Raw genomic sequence first — 23,387 nt, 5'->3', positions numbered from 1 at the left:
TTTTTCCCCTTGATCTCATGGGGAGATAACGTTTTGTGGTGAATAGCATAAACCTGTCTGAAAACTGTGCAAAAGGTGAGGCATCAGCACCAACGTGGGGCTCACGTGCACAGAAGTGAATGTGGCTCTTGCATAGATTTAAAATGGTTGTTCTAAGAAAGATTTGATGCAGTTATGCCTTATAGCAAAGCATCTCCAGGAAAAACTGCAATGAAATTTTTTTCAAATCTGGCCAATGTTCAAGGGCTGTAATATCAACCTGAAAATGATTGCTGGGGAGTCTGTATGTTCTTTTCTATACGGACTGAATAAACTGCTTTGTTTTGCACACGTGAGAATAAAAACAAACCACAATAACACATGCAGTCATGTGCTAAAATACAAAATAATCAATTACAGAAAAGCGTCGCCGGAGGTGATGGCATATCCAGATCCAGGATGATGGACCAAAGGTACAATGAGTGGGAATACTGCTTCAGAAGGACTTGAAAAGCAAATAAGTGCATGAGTAGAGCTGTGATGATTTATTTGATTTTTTACATCCTCGTATGGGTTACTGTACTGTTGTGCTGAAAGCGGTAAGAAAGCCTGGTTTCTAATCTTTCTGGATTTTGATCTATGTATGAAATGCAAATGTATTACAGCTCATCTAGAAAGCATGCTCTGCTTCTGTTACACAGGAATCCACAGTTAATGATCATACTTCAAAGGCAGTAATGGCACTTGTTCACTTGATGGTGGTGAGCGTTGGGCTTGGGAATAAAGAGGAGCGACGGTTTTGTTCCGTTCTCCAGATCTTGAATTCTGTAAAGCTGGTTAATAATCAGAACAATGTTTCAGCACTTGCAGACGGATTCTAAGCATGTTTTTCCATGTTTCAGTTTGATAACAAAAAGCGTAGAGTATGAAAAGTGCTTGGAAGAAATGAGGGAGCAGCTGCAGATTTATCAGGTACGTTTCTGGCTTCCTGTGACTCTTTTTGCAAAGTGAAGTCTTAAAGTCATCGATGGTATTGTGCTGAATTAACACTGTCAGTGTTTTCAGTATTGTTTATTGAAAAAATAAAGTGCCACAGTTTGCCTCTAAGATGTTTTTTTTTTATTAGGTGCAGATGAGTGAGATGAGACAGAAGTTTGAACAGGTCACCACGGAGAACAGGAGGTAAAGAAGAGCACTTTCCCTACTGCTGCTATTTTCTTGTGTGGTTTGGTGTTTTTTTCTGTCCTTTAAGCCTGGAACTCTTTTTCCTAAGACTTGGAAATACTTGAATCTGCTTAATAGTTGAAGATTTCATACTCACGTGCTTAATGTTACTCTAAGTGTCTAATATAGATCACAGCACCAAATTTAGGAGGCTTAGCCATATCTCTGCAAAAGAACTCGGTATTAATTTATACCCTTTTTATAGAACATATCTTGCTCAATGGATTTAAAAGTGAGCTAGGTGTATATGGTACATACAAATCAAAAATCAAAGGTACAGTACTTCAGTTCATTTAGAGACAGTGTATTAGATAAATACCGCACTGAACTTAGTCCTTTGAATTTCAGGCTGCATGCAGAGTTGAAAGAGGCTCTTGAGATGCAGCTGGATGCTCTTCCTTTTATGCCCCTGGGAACTGCTATTCCTGCAGATGAAGGAATAGTGAGAAACCTTCAGGAACAGCTCCAACTGACTAATCAGGTGTGTGAGATGAAACACTTGTACTCTTCTGTTTCTTCTGTGCCTTGGCAGATTAGGGAAGGATAGTTTGTTTCTTGGTTCAGTATTTGTTTATAACAGTTCCTTGACAGTATTTTCAGGCCTTCCTGATTGCACATAGCTTAAAAAAAAAAAAAACAACCTCAAATGCACCCATACTTACATTTTCAACTTCAAAACCTGAAGGAAGTTGCTCTCTAGTTTCATACAAGTAGGAATTTTTTTATGTTCATTTGTGCCTCTAATTTTACCTTGTTGAATTTCTGTCCAGAAGATGAATCAAATATTTTGTTGGATTAAAGTTATTGTGGTAGGCTGACTTTTTTTTAAAATTAAATTAAAGTGTAATGTGAAATGAGGGGCAACTGTATGTGGAATACAGAAAGTAACAGATCTGAATAGATCAGCAAAATGGCCTGAATATATTACAGAGATGATTCAGTTCTTTTGTAGTGGACTAAGCTGAGGTTAAATTGACTCCTGATTTTTGGTATTTGAGTATTATATATACTGTAGTCCTAAAGTAAAGAATTGCAAGACTTTGACAGTTTCAGAACGTGAGTGGAGTTTTACTCTTGGTAAGAGCTGTTAAAATACTGCAGAACTTGCAGCTCCAGTCTAGATGGAATGTGATCTTGTAAACATCTGGGGTTTTTTTGCCTCTGAGTTTGGTTTTCTGTGTGGTTGTAATGTGTGCAGAGAACAATAATAATTTAAAGAAATCATTTCAATAGAAGTGTACTGTAAATATTTTAGAGACCTTTATTCTTTAACTTTCTAGGAAAAAGATCAAGCAATAGAGCTCTGGCAGACTGTATCACAGGAGCTTGATCAACTCCAGCAGCAGCACCAGGAACACATGACTCAAACACGGATTCACATGGCTGAAAGACTGAAACAGCAAGTAACTTTCATGGACATTTTTGTTAGTTTTGGAATGCCTTCATACACTGCAGAGATTCTGCATCTGTGTGTAGCCAAACCGAAGTGCAGTTTGTACCAGTATCATAGAGTCATCATAAAGCCATAGGATGGGTTGGGTTGGAATGGACCTCAAGGATCATTACGTTCCATCCCTCTGCCACAGGCAGGGCTGCCAACCACTAGATCAAGTACTAGGCTGGGCTGCCTAGGGCTCATCCAACCTGGCCTTGAACTGCTCCAGGGACAGGGCGTCCACAGCCTCCCGGGGCAGCCTGTTCCAGCACCTCACCACTCTCTCAGTGAAAAACTTCCCCCCGACATTCTCATCTAAATCTTCCCTCCTTGAGTTTAAATCCATTTCCCCTTTTCCTATCACTTATTTACCCACGTAAAAAGTTGATTTCCCTCATGTTTATAAGCTCACTTTAGATACTGGAAGGGCCATAATGGTGTCTCCCCGCAGCCTTCTCTGCTCCAGTCTGAACAAGCCCAGCTCCTTCAGCCCATCTTCATAGGAGAGGTTCTCCAGCGCTCTGATCATCTTCGTGGCTCTCCCCTGGTCCCGTTGTTGATTGTTTTCTGTAATAGTTGTTATCAAAAGTGGAGTGGTCAGATGTAGCCAGCGATTCAACAGTCAAAAGGACAGTTGGGGTTGGAAAGTTGGTTTCAGATATGTGGGCAGTAACTTAGGGAGTGCACCGTGTGCGTTTTGGTGCATGTAGAGAAGTACACAAGATAGATAAATATAAATAATCATCCTGCTGTTGTTCAATTCAAATATAAGTAGTTTCACTTACCTGTTGTCATTCAATAGAGAAGCTGAATAAACAGCTGAAAAATGAAGGTTGCTAATCTCCAATGTTAGTGTTTAGCATTGCATTTCTTCAGCTGCTCCTTGGGAAGCCTTTAAGCTATTTGTTAGTGTCTTAGCTTGCTAAGTTAACTGGTTACGCTTCAGGAAATTTTCTTTCAGAGGGATAAATTAGGCTGTAAGAAGCTGTTTTGCTCTGAGCTGTAAAGAGTGCTCAGCATTCAAAGAGTTCATAAACTTCACGTGTACGTGTAGCTCACCACAGCTATATTCAATGTATAATATCTATAAAATCTGCACCGCGTTTTCAAGTGCGTTAGACTTGTGGGTGCAATTATTGCTCCCCTATGTAGCAGGAATTTGTTAGTGATGTTTTTAGTCCATCTAAGCGACGCGTTCCTTTCTACAGTTGCTGCGTTCTCTCGAGTTTTATGGTTATTTCAAATAACAGTTATGAGGAGCCGTGAGGAGTTTCTTTGTTGCTCAACTTCCTGTTTCTGTTATTGGATTTGTTTGCTGTTGGTCACTGGTAAATCGTAACTGTTGGAGATTGAAGGGGCTGTAAGAGTCTACTTTCCATCACCAAATTCTTAGTGGATTTTGATGCCATTTTTTCAAGAATGAGATTGAGCAGCCTTTTATTCTTAAAAGCACTTTGTGTCTGCCGTAGACTTTTCAGCTGAATCAGCCGTGTTTTACATTTTGCTTTTAACAGAGGAGCAGGAAATAGCAATCAGAGGTAGGCTGAGTAGAATCACAATCTACCGGAAAGCAGAGATCAGCTGTGAGATCCTTATTTATGCTGTAGGTGTTCTATAAGGCAAAGAGTAAATAAAGCCTCTTCGTGCAGGGAGACACTTATAATTCTTAGTGGATACATTTCTGCTACAGTGTTAGCAAAAGAACTTACAGTATCACCATAATCTGTGAGGCTCCCAGAGGCACTGCTTTTGTATTTTGCTATTAGTTGCACGGGTTGTAGAAATTTGTAAGTGAATGAAATTCAGATACATTTTGCATTAGTAAATCTACTGCATACATACATCATACATCAATTCTTTGAAAATGTTTTCAGTTGACTACGACTGTGATACTGAAAACGTTCTTTGTTGGTGATGATTCTAAGAAGCTGAATTCTACTTTTTAGGATCAACTGGCTAACTTTCACCAGCTTACTTCACACCTGCATGCAGCCAGTGAAAAAACAGAATTGGTAAGTAAAACCTAAGCACTGACCTAGTGATTTTTTTTTTTTTAATCCTATTGGATCCTTAAGGTACAAACCAAAAGAAAAATATCCTTCCAGCTTATCTAGTTGGAAAAGAACTTGTGTCACTCAGATTTGTAAAGTTGTCTAGCAACCAGTCAATAATCAAGCAGCAATGGCTCCTTCCTGAAGACAAAACACGTAAGTCTTGGTGGTTCAGAGGTTAGCTCTTGATATTACAGGAACTCCTTTTTCTTTTATAAGCAGCCACACTATTTTTTTTTTTTAATCCATGTTTGTCCTGGATGCTGTCAGTGTGTAGAGTAAGGAGGGGGAGAAAAAAAAAAAAAAAAAAAAAAAAAAAAAAAAAAAAAAAAAAACAGCAAAACCCAACCCACTGTATCTTGCAAGCAGTTCTGTTTCCAAGCTATTTCATTTCTTCTAATAGTAGCAAAGTAATGCACTTACAGAGGGATTTTTATCCTTTGCAGTCAGTAACCTCAATCAACTGTTCTTTAAGCATAGCTACAATTAGAGCTGAGGGATTGCTGTCTGAAAGCAATCTCAAGAAAATACCATGGGCTTTCAAAACAGTTGTTTTGATCGAGAAGTTGCATGCTAATCTGCTATGTCTAAACAAAGCAAGAGGTATCAAGAAACAGAATGACTGGATGCTTAAAATCGTGATACGGGAAAGGAATTGTGGGCAGAAATGTGAACTGGCCGTATTGTTTGAAGGAGACAGCATTAAGACAGAGGCTGTCCATTTGTCTGCATTCTCCAAAGTGTTTGACAAGGTCTCTTGCCAAGGATGTAAAGATGTCGTGGAATGAAGGTGTCCTTCCTTGAACTAAAAAACTGAAGAGTGAGAAGTAGAGAGCAAGATTAACGAGTCAGGTTTCTTATCAGGGCTAAAACAACTGTGTTCTCTGCGTTCAGGTTTAAATTTTTCAGCATACCTAGAAATGTTCTGGAAATGAAATCTAATAAAGAGGCGGCCGTGCTCACCTCAAGTTCAAGTATTTAAGGGAATGAAAACTGAAATAAGCTGTGGAAATCTGAACATTCAAAGTAGTTGAAATTTCAACACTGAAAACTCCTGTTCTAAACCATAGGCTACGTAGAGGTTAGAGTTAAGAGAAGCTTTGTGTCTTCATGTTTATTTTTGTTTCTTCTGTACAGTAAGTTGAGGACTAGGATCTGTTTATAAGTGCAGAGTTGTCACTGAAGATGCATTTCTGAGGGGGAATTTTTTGTAACCTTAGTTGCCTTAGCAAAGTTTATCTTGGGGAAAGACAGTGGGACAGGAAAAAAAAAAAAAAACCACGACAAAAATTCAGGTGGCATTCCAGGTACTAGAAAATGAAGTATTTTCCATCTCTGACATCACACACAAGTTGCTGATGTGTGCTGCTGTCTTTAGAAGAGAGCATTTGTCTCCACATTTTTAAAGCTGCTTGCACAAGAAGCATTGAAATTGTTGCAGGCCAACAGGATACCAAAACAGATCAAGTCTTGTGTTCACATGCACTATGTGTATGTTGATCAACGTTTTCACATAGGCATAAGTTACTCTTGCTTTTTATGCTGTTAAATGGTAGTTTTTATTGTTGTAAGAATTTTTTCTTGAAGTCAATTCTTAAATGTAATGCATGTTTTCTAGTTTCCTTCATGACTTGGTTGTGCTCCAGTTTGCATGAATTTGTGCTAAGGTTGATGAAATGATCAGGTTGACAAAGACTCGTCAAAGCCAAATGGAGAGAAAGGTATTCTGGAGAAAGGGGTAATTTTCTGTTGCAACTGAATGACTAGACAGTTATCTAATTGCTGATGGTAAATTAATTCGAGTTGTTCTCTAATTTATAAACTAAATTTAATAAAATATATAAAAAATTATATATTTTTCTTTTTATAAATGGAACTCAGATGTTGCCTGGAAAACATGTATGTTCTTTCTAGGAAGAAGATGTGGTATCTGCCCAGCAAAGAGAAGCAGCATCTGACAAACTCCTGCAACAAATGCAGTCTAGTATCAAACAATTAGAAACAAGGTAAAGACATGTTGTTGGATGTTACTAATGGGATACGTACCAAAAAAAAAAAAAAAAAAAAAAAGCCAAATGGGAACACAGCTCTGGGACCTTGCTTTCTGTGAGCTTAGTTTGAAAGAAGAATAGTTCTTTAGTTCAGCTTTGTATGGTTAAATGAGTAAAATTACTCCTTTGTTTCAGATTACATGTTAGTGTCCAAGATACTGAACAAATGAGAACAGAAAGAACAGCCCTGGAGAAACAAATCAGAATGCTTCACACAAAGTGTGCTAATTTAGAAAGGGAAAAGTACAAAGCAGTTGCAAGAGTCCAAGATTGCGTACAGCTGTTAGAAGAAGCTAACCTGCAAAAGAGTCAGGTAAGTCACAAGTGAGGGCATTTCTTAGAGGTCAGAAAACTTGCAACACCTGCAGTTACAAAGTGCCCATTTATGTACATGTAGAGTTATACACACATAGACAACCAAATTTCTTTTATGTCTGCTGTACTAAAATGGGTAATGCAGAACAGAGCAAACTTATGAAACGACCACACATCATTTAGTTTTGTCATACAGTATAAATCTTAGTGAATATTTAAAAACAAATTGGGCTGTAGTAAGATATTTTTAGCTTTACAAGCATTTCCCCAAAGCCTGTGTATGAGGAATACAAGGTAAAAAAAAATAAATAAATAAAAATTCCCAGAGTTTAAAAACAAGAAAAACTTTCATTTGAAAAGCATTGGTAACATGTATAAATCTCATTTTCAGTTAGCTGTGTGTTAGAACATCAGAACAGTGCTCTTCATACCATTTTTGACAGAAAGAAGTGGCCAGATTAAAGTTACGGTGTAAATAACGTCTCTGAGGTGCTTAGTGAACATTTAAGATAAATAAGACAAATAACAGTCTCATTACAAACAACAATTCAGTGTTATGCTCTAGCAGGAAAATTCTGAATTTGCAGGCACTTGCTAATTTATTGTTTTGGCTATTCATCCTTCATTTTGCAAAGTGGGCATTTTATGAACTAATAAATAACACAGCCTAATACATGCAGTTAGTTAACTAAACTGTGGCCTCTCTGGTCTCTAAGAGATTATATGAGGGACTAACAGGTTGTCACAATAATGCTCCTTTTTTCACGCTAACATTGTGAAGCACTTAAGCTAAGCTTACAAAATGAGATCAGAAGAATTCTAAGAGTACTTTGAGAAACACAACACAAACTGAATGAGAGCAGTTGAAGAGAATGGGACACATGAAGTGTCACATCATGACCATAGAACCTTCTACAGACTGAAATCAGATCTCCTAGTGACCTTTTCCCCCATTTATCCCTCTACACGACACCTGTTCTCTGTGCCACCTAGGATTTTTCATCTCTTCCACCAGGAGTTCTGTATTTTTCAAATTTTTCCAGACCAGCATCTTCTATTCAACAGTTGTGCCTTCATCCTCTCCTGAAAGGGTTCCTTATTGCACTTTTTTTCTATAACTCTTGAACAATCAATAAGCATGCAGAGTTTTAATAAGATTAAGTAAAATAATCTAAGTAAGATTATTGCCACAGGAAGATAATAAATGGAAAATGCTTACCAATGTTGTAGATTCACAATATTCTCCACAAGGAGAGATCTCTTGGAAGACATCCTTCCTCAGCGGCACTCAGTACTTAATTTAGGAGAGGTGGAACCACTCTCCACCCCTTCTGATGGCACAAGTGAATTACCTCCCAGGGCTGACTCACTGCTTGCCACAGGTGGTCACTCAGAGTTGAGTGATTCAGCAGTTCCCATACAAATTCCCGCCATGCTGGCATACCAAAGAGCTGTTTGGTTCACTGTTATCCACCGTGAAAGAGTTTATATATGCATTTCTTAGCTGCTTATCAATTTTTACCTTCAGTTTTCTGGGAAGTAACTGACTTAGTCTATCGACTACAAAAAAAAAAAAAGAAAAAGAAAAAAAGTGCTCAGCTCTATCTAGGAAAACGTGCTTCTGTACATGTATTCTAATTCTTAACAGAGATCTCTCTGTGCCATTTCTGTTCTTGCTTTCCTGTATGGTCTTGGTGTCAGCTGCTCTAAAGCACAAGACAGAAAGTTCTTCTGAACACCTCTTACGTGTGGTTTCTTTCCTTGCTGCTAGGTATGATGTCACAACTGAAGTATTATCAGTAATATTTCTGTTCTTATTTTTTAGGCACTGTTTAAGAAGAAACAAAAGGAAGAGGAAATAAAAAAAGATGAAAGATGAAATATTTCAGCTCACAGAAGATACTGCTGCAAGAACTAGAAAGGCAGTAAGTGATGATGTTTAGAAAGAACCAACTATGAACTTAGAGTTAAAAGTTACATCGTTATATATTATGTGTGCTCACATCAGCAGTTTTCTTGTGTTTTGTTAATGTAAGTAGTTAGGGCAGTACACTGACTGCATTATGCTCTTTGGCCTTATCATCTAGATAGGTACTCTGCCAACCCAAATGATATTCAAACATCTCTCATGAACCAGAAGCACTGCTGTCTATGCAGATACTGCTGTAGAGAAGGTGAAGATGTGGCACTTATTTCAGAAATTCTGTTCAGTAGCACATGGTCTCATCTGGGAACTTAGTGATGCTTTTTGTATACGTTCAGGTGATAAGAATTGTTGAGTTATAAGATCAGATTTTTGTCATCTCAGTGCTTGAAAATGTACCTCTATTTAGACAAATAAGGCTCTTCCATGAAGTACAGCTAATTCAAAAAAAACCTCAGTATTGCAGCACACTTTAAAAAAAATCAGAATTTGGTAGAGAAGCTACAAAATTTTATAGTTATCTGTTTTTGTAACGTCTGTTCTTCTCACAAGTGGCTGAAAATTAGGAGCTCCTTGATAACAAACTATTGACAAATGAATTTGCTCTCTGTTGATGTCCCATCTGCAGTTAAAATAAAGCTAATCATATCTCCCTGGAGATTCTTAACAATTATTCACATGTCAAATAGACTTGTTTTATTTTAAGGCAAGCTCCAGAGGAAGTCTCCTTATATAAATGTGAAGCCAATGTCTTTTGTTGCAAGTCGAAAACGCTGTAAATCAGTTACCTGGCCTGTAATTTTTCAGAGGTGTAATTGATTTGGCCTCCTTTAACTTTCTTCATTGTGATACAAGCCCGTTATGAAAGGATTCATAATCAATAAAGATTTTAATTATTATATACATTTTTGAACCCTTTAAAATGAGGATGATTTGTTCCTTCTCCTTAGTGATTATCCAGAAAAGGAAAAAAAAAAAACAAACAACACACCACAGGACTGTGTGGATTACTTAAAACTGCAGTATTTCATGTCACACGTGGTTTGGTGCAGACACATAAGCCACAAAGCAAATAACCACTGTCTATTTGTGACAGTGCTGCACTAATCAGAATGTAGAAATTCAGACATTTCTCCTGTTTCGTATTTCATGTCATCCCAGTAAAAAATCTATCAAAAGCATAAAGAGTAAAATGTTAAGCACTATTCCTCTATCATATTCCTCTAGGAGTAACAAATATTTCCTTTTTTGCATGATCAGTTACATGAGATTCAGATATCTTGCTCCTAGTGGACGGCCGCTTTCTAGTAGTCTTACTGTTCTTTTTTAAGACCTTGTTGTGATTCTTTCTGCTTTTTTTCTAAATACTCTCAATTAAAGTAATATGGATTGATAACATTCATGTGGTACCATTTGTCAGCTATTATAGTCTCCTATTTTTGTATACAAGCACCACATGTATGCAAAGCATATTTGAGGTAACAGCCTCAAGTTGTGTTGGTGAGATTTATATTGTATATGAGGAAGAAGCTCTTTGTGGAAATAGTAGTTAGGCACTGGAACAGGCTGCCCAGAGAGGAGGCAGAGTCAGCACCCCTGCTCAAAAATTTATGAGGATACACCCCAGCTGAGCGGCACGGTGAACACAATGGAAGGAAGGGCTGCCATTCAGAGGGACCTCAGCAGACTTGAAAGGTGGGCCCAGGTGAACCTAATGAGGTTCAACACAGCAAAGTGCAAGATTTTGCACTTGGGCCGGAGGAATCCCAGGCATCCATACAGACTAGGAGGAGCAGGCCTTGAGAGCTGCCCTGCAGAGAAGGACCTGAAGGTCCTGATGGATAAAAAACCTTGGTTTGAGCCAGCAGTGTGCACTTGCAGCTCAGAAAGCAAATGGTATCCTGGGCTCCATCAGAAGAGAGGTGGCCAGCAAGGACAAGGGAGGTGATTGTCCCTCTCTACTATGCCCTTGCAAGGCCCCAGCTGGAGTACTGCCTCCAGATCTTGGGCCCCCAATACAAGAAAGACAAGGTACAGTTGGAGAGGGTCCAAAGGAGAGCCATAGAGATGATCAGGGGGCTGGAGCACCTCCCCTATGAAGACAGACTGAGGGAGCTGGGCTTGTTCAGCCTGGAGAAAAGAAGGCTGTGGGGCGATTCTCATTGCAGCTTTTCAGTACCTAAAGGGAGCCTACAAACAGGAGGGGAGTCAACTCTTCACAAAGAGTGGATAATGGCAGGACAAGGGGAAACAGGTTTTAAGTTGAGGGAGCGAAGATTTAGGTTTGATGTCAGGAAAGTTCTTTACCCAAGTGAGGAACAAAGGATCATCTTCTCACTCACTGTCATCAAGATCACCCCAGAGATCTCCATCCCAAACGTCAGGGGATACCATTAGTTTCCTAATCTGTATGATGTCAGGGGGGCAGGGAGCCTTCACAAGAATCATCTCAACCCTTTCTTCCAATTTTTGTCTGCTCAGACAGCTGAGAAACCAAGGCAAGTTTTGCTTCTGTTAAGAGCCAAGCAAAAATCTTGCGGATCATGCTGTTCAGAGTCCTGAACCACAGAGATGCAGAACAGCACAAACTATTTTATTGCTTTGTTACCTGCTGTGAGGCCAGACTTGTGTTATGAAGGTCAATAGCAGCAAGAGAGGGGACCCGGGACTCTGAAACTGTTTTATTTTCCTTTTTGAGATATCTGGGATGCCATCCTGCAAAATGCAACCAATGCACACAAGGTTAAAGAAGCAAGATGTGACTGCTGCAGTGCACATTGTTTCCTGCCACTTAGCATCCAGGTTTAACTTAGAGGACATTGAAGCTCATACCTTCCACTCCTTTCAGTTCAGGGAGATGATTTAGCTCTGGCAAATGCACATCTGTCTTAGAGAATTCCCGTTTCTTCTTACTGGCCTGAAGGACGTTCTTTTCATTAGAGACCTCGTGTAGAGAGAGAAAAAACAAAGCTATTTTCAAGACTAAATCACATAGTTAAAGGAATCCATTCTGCTTAAATAGCTCAGACATTAAAAACAACTGAACAACCACGAAACAAACAAAAAAGTAACTACAAGTGAAAAAGCAACACCAAACATCTAAATGAAATTGCTTCAAAGAGACAAAATACAACAGGAGAATGGCTCAGATTAGTTCTCTATATAAAGTCAAATATTCCTCTGACTTGGAAAAATTAGTATCTAGGTACTGTGTGCACTGGAGAACTTTGTATTTCACTTGTTTTCATTATCAACTCTATATGCATTTACGATGTGACTAAAGGAGACCCTGACAGTATTAAATCAAAATCCTGCACTCTGCTTCAACAGTGAAGCACAAATGGTCCACTTCCTGGACAGGCAGTACAGTGGATATACTCCATGTCTCACAAGTATCCTTGCTGACTGCTACCTTCATGTAAAAACTTTGCCCTTTAAAAAAAATATTAAATGTTTCATATAGAATAACAGTAACAAAGGATAAGGGATAACTGTAGGAATAAAAGGCTGAAGAACATTATTTCTAGTTGGGAATTATGGTAAAGACTGCAAGAAAGATTACTGACAAGAAAGCACATATTTAAGAATTCATTTTTGCTTAGTCAAGGGGAAGGACATAAAACTTACCGAAGTCAAGCTTACACTGTAATGGCCTGCTGGAGAATGCTTCATTTGCTTTAAAAATGGTTTCAAATAATTCTTACTCCTTTCATCAACTCTGTAATTTCAAATGGCCCAAACTGTTTAATAACATGGTAAATGTAAATACAAACAAACATCAGACACTCAGAAACACTGTCCCCCCAACAGGGGCCTTCTTCCTGGCTTGTATCAGAAATAGTGTTGCAAGAAGGAGCAGGGAAATGATTGTCCCTCTGTACTGAGTACTGGTGAAGCTGTACATCAAGTGATGTGTTCAGTTTGGGCCTCTCACTGCAAGAAAGACATCAAGGTCCTGGAGTATGTTCAGAGAAGGGCAATGAAGCTAGTGAGGGCTCTGGAGAAGTCTCATGAGCAGCAGAGCAAATTGGAATTGTTTTGCCTGGAGAAGAGAAAGCTCAGGGGAGCTCTTATTACTCTCTACAACTATCTGAAAGGAGGTTGTGGAAAGGTAGGGATGAGCCTCCTATACTGTTTATCTAGCAATAGGGGAATAACTTCAAGCTGCACCAGGGGAGATTTAGGTTGGAAGTTAGAAAAAATTTGTAACTCTGAAAAAGTGTTCAGGTGCTGGAATGGGCTGCCAATGGAGGTGGTTGAGCCACCATCCCTAGAGGTGTTCAACAAATGTTTAGATGTTGGACTACAGGACACAGTTTAGTGGGGAAATATTGGGGTAGGTGGATGGTTGGACTGGATAATATTGGAGGTCTTTTGCAACCTTGGTGATTCTACAATAACACTGCAGGCCCAGCTAACACAGAATTTTTGTCCAAAGGATAAGCCACTAGTTAAAGAAAGGCCTGCATTGCAGCTGCTGTTGTCCCATAGGACTTTGCCGAATGCAGAAACACAGAAGCTTTCTGCATGGACCCTTAGAGCTGCCTGAGGTGAAACCAAGCTTTCTAACCCATGTACACACCATCCTTCACCCAGAAGCTGCTCCTCTCTGCATCCTGCCCCAAACCCACATCACCACCCTGCAGCTCTCTCAGCACATTACTGTTCCTCAGCAACAAGATCAAAAGAAACAAGTTTTTCCAGCTCTGCTCTTTTACCTGTAGTTACAGTTCCTAGGCACAGGCATCACTGCAGACACAGTGGGAGAAACATTCCGGTTAATGGGAGGAATAACGATGCCTGCATTCTTGATGTAGCCCAAGTTGCTACTGGAATCTTTCAGGTTAGCTTGAGAGCATATTTTGAATGGGTTGATTGCACCATCGTAGAGGGAACTCAGGTCAGAAGATCGCTCTCCTTTCTCTCCATCAGCTTTAGAACACTTCACTTTGAACACCTTTGCATCTCTGCTCTTTGGGTCAGTGTTGAAATCCTGTTTGGAAAGATGAGTGTCATATTTCTTTTCCAGTTACATTTAAAAATTAACTTAGAGCTGCACATGGAGGAAAAAATTCAAAGCTTAAGTTAGTACAACTCTGCAAGGATCTGATGGAGATGGTTTAAGTAGTGTGATAGAACACCTGTCTTCCATTAAAGTTGAAAGGAGGAAACTTGTCAGGGATCCAGCACCCTCTGTAAGTAAGTCACCCTGGAATGAGTTGGAAGTGATGGAGGAAGAACAGCTATATCATGTGTCACTTCTAAAGAAATAAGAACCAAGCCCAGTGTCACCTCAGCTTAACTGTGAAGCCTCTAGCCTTCATATCTGGTTGAAAGCTAAATGTGCAGTTTTGGAGACAGAACTTCAACACAGGTGAGCAGCTGCACAGAATCATGTTTTGCTCATTCAATGTGACTAACACTTCCTAACTGGTTTTCCTTACAATTCTCTATTTGCAAGTAACTGCATTGTCATGTGCTTTATTGACAAGGAAGGCTTGAATAGCCACCTGCAGACTGTCCAGCCAGTCACCAGCACAACTTGTAGCAGCCAGCTGGAATCAGAGGCATAGAAAATCTACATGCCAGCCTGCTTGTTGTACTGCAGTGAGCATCAGAGTTGAAGGATACAGGCCTCATGAACTGCTTAAACTCACAGAGAGCTGAACTTCTCTGGCACATCTTTTATCTAGTCTTTATTTTTTTTTAAATGAAATATAAAATTGTGTTTATATTTATATGCTAAGCAATTAAAGTACATCACATACTTACTTATTCATTTTAAAAGATGGAGAAAACACAAGAAAGCAAAAAAAACCCAAAAAAAACAGGAAAACAAAAAACCAACTAACCTGTACACCAAGCATCTTCCTTTCTTCCACAGCATCATCTTTATCCCTTCTGCTGACTTTTGATTTTTTTTGTAACTGATAGTCCCTGGTTTCTTTGTGAGTTCTTAATTTAAGCTCCTGAGCAAATCTACTTAACATATCATAGTGGGGAAAGAGAAAAAGAAAAGGCTTTTGTTAGTCTTAGTATCAGTGCTCAGCCCAGGCTGCTATAACCATCCAAATAATGAAACAAACCACGTATTTCTATGTAATTAGAATCCAATAAAGTAAAATATAATCCTACACATGCACACTTTTGTTTTCACAGCAATAAAGGTGGTTGTACCCCAGTCTGATGTAGATGCACACACTGAATACAGTGTAAGATAATACTACTCAATATGTCAATATGCTGTGAAAGGAGGCCCACACCGATGAATGCATGTCATGACCATGTACTATGGTAAACATGCTACTGCAATGTTTTCCCATTTAACTGTTCCCTCCATTTTTGGGAAGGCTCAAACCAAACAAAGCTAAGACACTCAGCAACCACCTGCTTTGCAAACCCAGCACATACTTTTAAAGCTCAATTGCTTAACTTCCTTTTAATCTTGTCCTGTTTTGAGTAAGAAATGTACCATTCACCTTTCAGCAAATCCATCCTTGTTAAAGAAATCGCTCTGCAAGAGTTCAGCGCAGGATGGTCTTTTGTCTGGGTCAATCTGCAAACACTTCTGTGAAAATCAACAGTAAACAGTAAAAGGCAGAAATGAAAGAAAGGCTTTAGCATTTCCAGATGATGTCAAGAAAAAATAGCTGCAAAGCTCCCACTTCTATAGCCTGCTACACGGAGATGGTCCCAAGAGATGTACCCTTTTTCCACAAAAAATATTTAATATTTGCTGGCTACATCCACTCAAATCACTAATGCTCACAAAGACAGATGGCCTACCTGCCACACAAATAATCCACCTCCCAGTAAACCAGTCGTTTTCAATTCTATTTGTTTGGCTAAGGCTTTAGAAGCTGGTTTGATCACAGGGCATTTCCAATACATTCAGGTGTCTTAAGGGTTATTTTAGTTACCCAGCATATCAGTGTTCCAGACTATTATCTGAAAGCAGAAAAATTCTTCAGAATCAGTTACAAAGTTGTATGCTTCCTAGCTCCCACACAACTGCATGTATGGATGCCATCTCATCTGCTTGCAGTGTCTCCACCAGGATGCAGATAGAAGGTTGGCAGAAAACACTGCATCACACAGCTGTGCTAGCAAGGCAACAGTAAGGGACCGCGTATTATCTGCAGCATGCTAGAAGTCCTCCTCAGATGAGGCAGCCCCTGTGGAGCTGGAGATGATGAGCTCACTCTTCCCCATTATCCAGGAGAGTGGCTGTTCTCACCAAACTGCTAAACCAAGCAGTTGATCATTGCATGGGTAGTTGGTTAAGCCAGCCTAACAACACTAGCTCTTTTTGCAGGCTGCAATCCGTTCCCCAGGGCAAGTGACAAGCATCTGCCAAAGGCACTAAATTCTAATGAGAACTTCTCACCTCTCCATGCAATTTCCAAAATTATCTCTTACTTACTTTGGCTAAATCTAGCACTGAAGCAGAGAGCTTAGGATATCTTCTGTCCAGAGATTCAGCCTCTTTCACTTCAGGCAACCTCATGCCAGCAAAAAGGGGATTTTTACAGAATAACTCTTGGTGTCTTGGAATTAAATTACCTGGAATCACACAACCATAGCAACCAAATGGAAGAAATGCCATCCTGAGAATATTCGAGAGGATGAAATACTGAGTTAACAGAACTATAAGGGCTATAATCTGGGTCATTCTTTCCATTCAAGAATCATGAACGGACTTCAGGGTCACAAAACTCCTAGCTCTCCCCCTTTGTAAAGGGGGCAAAGAAATCATGCTCTCAGAAACAGTTCAGCACACATCTTTCCTCTTCACACCTTCCTCCCCCCATCAAGACTTATTCAACCCCTTCATTAGGGAATAGGCACTGGGATTCTGGCAGGCTGTTCTCACCCAGGCATTTGGTGATGTGGTAGAGCTGGTCAATGTCTGAATCTCCAGGGAACAGGGGCTCTCCTGTGAGCATTTCTGTTACCAGACAGCCAATAGCCCACACATCCACAGCCCTGAAAGAAAAACATCCCCGATCAGCACAGCTTTATTCTTCATTCTCAGCTAAAGGCTGAGCTGGGCCAGCATCCAGCAAGTTACAGGCCTTGAGCACAGCTCTGACTCCGTAAACAGCAAGACAGCTGTTTTCCAAGCTTGCATACGCTCTGATGAATACCAAGAATTCAGCTCTTGAAGAAGGCAAAAGTTTGACCAACCTGAAATTCGGTCCTAAACCCCAACGCTTTCAAAATTCCCATGCAAAGTAATACATTAAAAAAATATTGCCCTTTGGAGAACAGAAAACTTTTCTTTCTGCAGGCACCTCTCCTTCTGAAGCATTTACTTAAAAAGGACATTAGGTAACACAGAACATTTATAAGCATACAGGGGTGTACAAACCTGTGAACGGCAGTTTAATTTCTGACGTGGTTTTGCAGCACTAGAGATCCCAGTAAGAAAAACTCATGCCCCGCACCTCCTCCTTCCTGAAATACTTTTCTCAGCATGTCTGGAGTGATTTCTCTGCCTCCACGCCAGGACCAGCTGCACAATAATAGCCTCCTCCAATACTAGCACTGGCAACCAAAAAGCTCCTGTAGACAACAGACTAGGGATGCTGATGGCTCAGTCTTTCTTTCTGCTCTTCTGAGCCAGAAAAGCCTAGCATTGGCCATAGTTAGCTCCACAGACACAGAGAGAAGAGGAAGGCTCAAATCCTCACAAATAATTAACCAAGGCATGATGAACAGCATTGCTTTAACCAGTTTAACAAGCACAAGCTCCTCAAAAAACAGAGTACCTGCACAAACCCCAAACCCCTCTGCAGCCTGGCCGGTCTCCTACCTGCCGTATTTCGTGTCTCCCACCAGCAGCTCTGGAGCTCTGTACCATCGAGTTGCCACATAGTCTGTGTAAGCTTCCCCAGAAGCTGCCAATGTGCGAGCAAAACCAAAATCACAGAGTTTTACCACTCCTGACTGGGAGACCAGTATGTTCTCTGGCTTAATATCCCGATGTATTATCTGCACAGAGAAAAAGCAAGTCAAGCAATTTCCCCACAGGAAACTGAACAGCCCACCAGAAATAGCAGATTTCTCACATTCAGGTAAAAAAAACAAATTTTTGTAGGCATGAAAAACATATCAAGTCTACATAACACAGGTATGTGCACACAGACAAGGACAAAGTGCCAATCCAAGGGCTTCAAAAACTTCTGTTTTTGATGGGTGTTAATTTTATGTATTTCACTGCATGTATTTACCATAGGTATTGCACAAATACTTTATTATACTTAAAAACTGGTCCTGATCACGAATTTTAAAAGCTCTAAGTGTTGCAAGAGGAACAAGCACATCCTGCAATTAAATGTGAAGAGTATTTTAGGAATACCTGAAAGACAGTTTCCCCAATACAAAAAGAAATATATACGGATAGTTACAGGGTCATGACTAAAAGGCAAGCTCATGTATTTACAGACACTATCAGAAACAAGCTTTTGAAAGAGAAACCACCTCCCTCTGTCAGAAGAGAGTCAGTGAGGAAATTTGATTCCTTGGACTTCTGCATCTTCCCTCAGAAGAGCTCTCATAGCAGTCACAGACAGACCAATGCAGGAACTGCTGCCGGGCTCCGACGTTTTGTATGAAACTCAGTGAGGCCCTCCTGCTCTACTTCCAAATTCCAGTGAAAGCTTTATTTCTCTAAGCTTTACTAAGTGTCACAAATGCACACCCCTGTATCTATCCATTTGAGGTTAACTGCAGAGCTGATTTCTCAGGCATACTTACATTATGGCTGTGACAAAATGCTATTCCTCTCAAAATCTGAAATAGGTATTTCCGAACCCTGCTGTAGTCTAGTCCATTTGGAAATGCCTCAAGATCATCAAGCACCGTGTGATCCACAAATTCAAACACCAGATACCACCGTTTCTTCTTTTTATACACTTCCAGCAGGCTCACAAGATTCTCATGCCTGAGTTGCTGTTACGAAACAGGAAATATTTTGTGAGAGCATGAAAGCATTTAATGGGTAAACAAAGACCAGATGCCTTTAACTGCAGCCTGGCCAGTGCCGAATGCTCTTCTTGTCTTACTTATCCTAACACCGACAGTCATTTGTTCTTAGAATTAGTTCAGTGATCTTCTCATTACTCCTCCCTCCTTTTTTTTTTTTTTTCCCCACCACCTCATATATGCATATACCTTTTTTGGCCCCTAGAAATAAAGCACCAGATAAGACATTTCACTTGCAAAAAGCAATAAACACAGTTTGCTCCTTTTGCACTGGACTGTACCTGTGTCTCAACTTTCTTTACAGGACGTTCTCCTCAAGGTAACCACATAACCCTGCACTATGCTGCCACTTTTCTCGGAGCAGAGCACAGTGCAACTCTAGCTGCTCCTTCTGGATGCATTTCAAAGCATTCAAAGGGTTGCAGAATACAGTGGTCAACATTTTGTTTTATAAAAATGTTTGCTTCTCTCAATAACTCAGCACAAATTCATCTTTATACCATTATCCCAAGAAGTTTTGCTCTTCTCTTTTACTTCCTTATCTAGCTTCTTGTTTCTACAATCTCTTACATTCTCATTTCAGTCAAAAACAAAAGCAGCTGCCTGTTCTATTTAGCTGCCAGTTCATCACCACTTAAAACCTCTTTATCTTGATTTTTCTGAGATCTATTCAAAGGTTTTTCTCTTAAGTTCCCACAATATCCACAGCATTTCTGTTGGCACTGTCAGCTTGTGCACATAACAACAGCATGTGCCAGAATACAGGTACATTGAATGGATAAAAGTTCAGCATTCCTCAAGCACTCAGTTAACAATTAAAGATCTATTAAACTGTGTCTAGCGGATTCAGGGTAAAAAGCAACAAGACAAAGATTCAAAGAGTTTATTTTAAAAGGATTTTTAAGAACGCGTATATATTGTTACGCAGGAGGAAAAAGATGGAAATGAGAAAAAGATTCTAAAGCGAAAATAAAGCAGCTCTGTTTTCCAGTTATTTTGTTATCTCATTTTGACCAGGCCAAATTCCATCTCCAGTCTGTTACACAACTGTAACACCAAAACAACCCCTGCTACAATATGGAGTTATTTATCAACTTGGAGCCTAGCAGGGAAATACCAATGCCACAGGAAGCAGCCTGAAGGCAGAACCGTGCCTCAGGGAGTGTCCAAGCAAGACACAATAAGACTGCAGAGCACGGGACTCGTATGGTAGGTGCTCTGCTGACAGAGAAGTGCAACCAGGCTGCAGCAGAGAGCTGGTGAGCAGAAGGCTCAGAGACTCTGATTTCTCAGATTTGAAAAATGAAGATTATTGATTAGAAATTTGAAAGAAAGACACAGTATTTTCTTAAGTTTTCGGTCTGAACAACACCAGAATACCTCCTACCTCACAGCTTGGTACTTCTGCCCGAGAGAGCTTCCAACTGCCCAAACATTGGAATGGAGAGGAAAGATGAAAAAAGGGGGTTCACAAGGAACACACAAATAAAGCAGCTACAAGAAGATTGAATCCCCAGGTAGCTATCCTCACTGTGCGAGGCCATTTGTTGAGACAGATTTCCATTCACCTAGGAAAACATGTTGATTTGCAACGCACCTGGGAGGCAGTATGTGCTCTGACTCAGTAACTAAGCAAAGCTTGCCAGCAGATCATGTATAATCCAGGCACACGCAGACTGGCTTTAAATGTGTTTGAGAGAACAGTGCTTATAGCTGCTGGCTGCATTGAGCTCCAGAACATACCTTCCTATTAACCCTAAGTGTCTGCAGCTCTTGTAGTGGGGGAGGAAATCACTTTTTTCCCTGCCTAACACAGGGAATACAGTCTGATAGACTTGGTTAGAGCTGCTTGTGGAAGCCAATTGCAGTGCAGGAGGCACGCTCTGCCACCCCACCAGCTGGGGAAAGGCCAGAAACACCCCAACTACACTCTCCTTTGCTTCTTCAGGAGACAGATCAGCCAACACCTAGACTTTTCACATGAACCCATGGACAGACACATGTGCACACAGGCAGGTACACCCTGCACACAACACTTTAAGACACCAAGGAATCTAACAGCTTTGTATGGCAGCACTGTACATATCATCACGGGAGCTCAAGGATGAAGAAAAATGCCGCTGCTACTGCTAGAGCTTACAGTGGAGAACACAAGGCTGAAAGGGGTCATAAAAGCAAGTAGAAGCATGGATGTGTGTCCCGGCGCAGAATCCAAACCTGCACCCTTAGCTCATGAAGAAACTCATTAAAAAAATATGGCAAAAAAATCTTGCAGTGAAGCAACAGGAACACAAAAGTCTCCCATAAAAAACAGAGCCAAGAGAGGGAGCAGGAAGACCACTTGACAAAGCACTGAAGAGCATGCACACAAAAGCCTTGCCTGCCTGAAGCTCCCAGATATTTTTCCATAGTACCCTCAGCCTTAGTAAACCCTTAGTGAACTAACCCACACAATAGACTGCACAGCCTGCCACCACGTAGTGCCACCGACAAGAAGCCACCAGGCAGAAGCATGACTGGACACGTAGGTGAGCAAAGAACACCCACAGCTGATGACAGACAAATCACACACATCAGGAGCCATAATGCCAGCTGGCTGCAGCCTAACCACTGACCCATAAGCTTCAGTGAGCCTGGAGCTCGCCCTCCCCCAGCCACTTGCAGGTAGTTCAAGCCTGCCAGGAAAATGCCATGGAAAACCAGCATATAGCTATCCCAGCAAATGGTGCTGGGATCCAGTCTGCTTAGGCCCACTGTCAGCCAGTCAGGTCACTGCTCACTTGCAGCTTTTATAGGCTCAACATAATCAACAGCAGCAAGGTGCTGCCTGTGATGCACAAGGCAGAGTCCCCTCCAGGAGGGAATGGAGACCTTGTAGCTCATTTCCTTGTGTATTTACCTACTGAATTTGGGGCACGTGAATGTACTGCTAACCAACCTGGGCCAGCAGCACTTAGCCAGAGGAACAGCAGCTGTGCAAGGCTGCAGCTGTGCAAGGCTGCAGCTGTAGGCTTAGAGAACCTACCACAGCTTGGCTGCCTGTGGGAACACAGACTGAAATGGATCAAGCCTCCTTTGGTTTGGGTTTTGTTATTTGTGCTGACGTACAGCTTTCAAAGCCGACCCAGCGTGTGAAATTCACGCTCGCCCTGCACCTTCCCCTAAGCATCACACTGTGAAGGAACCGCGGCAGTCTCAGCAGGCAGTGCTCTCCCCAGAGCCTGCCGGTCGCTAGGAAGGTTTGAAGCACCTCCATCACATCGGCACTCGGACCACAGACACACGGCCGTACGTCCTGCTAAGAGGAGACGTTTGCCTCCTTGACTCGGGATTCGGTCATTACAGTGAACACTGACACTGAGCAGCCCCAGACGGATCTGCCCTACGCGACCGAAGCGCAGCCTCCCCCGGGCCCGCTCACCTTCAGCAGTTTGATCTCCCGCACGGCGATCTTCCTCACTGCCGCGTTGTCCTCGCTCTCCAGGAACTTTTTGACAGCCACCACCTGCCCGCTCTCCTTATTCCTGCACCTGCTCACCACCCCGTAGCTGCCCTCCCCGATGAGGCCCAGGACCTGGTACTTCTCCATCACCTGCGGGAGGAACTGGACCGGGCCGCAGCCGAAGGGCGACGAGCCCGGGCCGAAGGGCCACCGTCACCGGGGCAACGGCCGCCACCCGCCGTAACGCCCACGGGCGGAGACGAGCGCCCGGCCGCGGGGTCACCGCTGCTGCTCCGTGTGCCCGCCCCGGGGCGGGGCCTCCTCTGCCCGGCGCCGCCTCACCGCTCCGGCGGAGGCACCGCCAGGGCTGTTTGTCGGCTGCAGGAAGCTGGTTTTGCTCTGGAAACGCGGCTGGTGCACGTGTAGTACCGACAGCTGGGGAAAGGCTGTACGTAGAATGGCGTGGGATGGAAAGCACCTTAAAGCCCATCCAGCTGCAACCGCCTGCCAGGGGCAGGGTTGCCGCCCACTAGATCGGGTTGCCCAGGATCCCGTCCAGCCTGGCTTTGAGTGCCTCCAAGGAATGGGGCACCCCAGGCTCTGTGGGCGGCTTTGCCGCTGCCTCGTTGCTCTCTGAGTAGAAAATTTCCTCCTAACATCCATCCTAAATTCCCCCTCTTAGCTTCAAGCCATCTTCCTCCCTTGCTTTACCTCTTCTTGAAGCAAAGGTAGGAACAATTCTTCTCTGCTTTTCATCTGGCTGTTTAATATCCTCAAAGCAATGGTGAGGGCTCAGATTCACATCTTCCGGTGTCAGATCACTGCTTTGGTGCTTCGAAAAAGCTAAGGCAACAAGAACAACAAATAAAAAAGCCCTTTTCAGGCATAAACATTTCAACTATTTGCCCTATCAAGTGAAGTCGTGTGAAGCATTTCCTGATATGCATCACAAGAGTATTTGACCTTGTCACGTCTTGCA

The 23,387-nt window shown here is 41.6% G+C and overlaps 2 protein-coding genes across 2 annotated transcripts in view; one reads left to right on the top strand and one right to left on the bottom strand.

Annotated features, from left to right (window-relative positions):
* Positions 1–3,163: 3,163 nt before the first annotated feature.
* On the bottom strand, positions 3,164–22,555 carry CDKL2 (cyclin dependent kinase like 2; the record flags this gene model as incomplete). The annotated part of the gene is made up of 12 exons (XM_079534668.1): positions 3,164–3,205; positions 11,588–11,694; positions 11,812–11,923; positions 12,607–12,697; positions 13,698–13,972; positions 14,832–14,961; positions 15,459–15,547; positions 16,403–16,542; positions 16,853–16,965; positions 17,795–17,973; positions 18,739–18,933; positions 22,388–22,555. The coding sequence occupies 12 exons, from the start codon at positions 22,553–22,555 to the stop codon at positions 3,164–3,166; spliced, it is 1,641 nt and encodes a 546-aa protein (XP_079390794.1).
* A 310-nt stretch (positions 22,556–22,865) lies between these two features.
* SH2D4A (SH2 domain containing 4A) overlaps positions 22,866–23,387 on the top strand; it is a gene marked incomplete at both ends in the record, with an annotated part of 11,123 nt that continues 10,601 nt past the window's right edge. The window contains one exon of the mRNA XM_079534662.1: positions 22,866–23,010. Coding sequence (XP_079390788.1) covers positions 22,866–23,010 — 145 coding nt within the window. The remainder of the gene's footprint in view (positions 23,011–23,387) is intronic.

The sequence above is a fragment of the Tetrao urogallus genome, assembly GCF_951394365.1.
Source record: "Tetrao urogallus genome assembly, chromosome: 4".
Lineage (NCBI taxonomy): Eukaryota > Metazoa > Chordata > Aves > Galliformes > Phasianidae > Tetrao > Tetrao urogallus.
The sequence above is the reverse complement of the archived record's forward strand: the minus strand, read 5'-3'. Positions and strand labels throughout refer to the sequence as shown.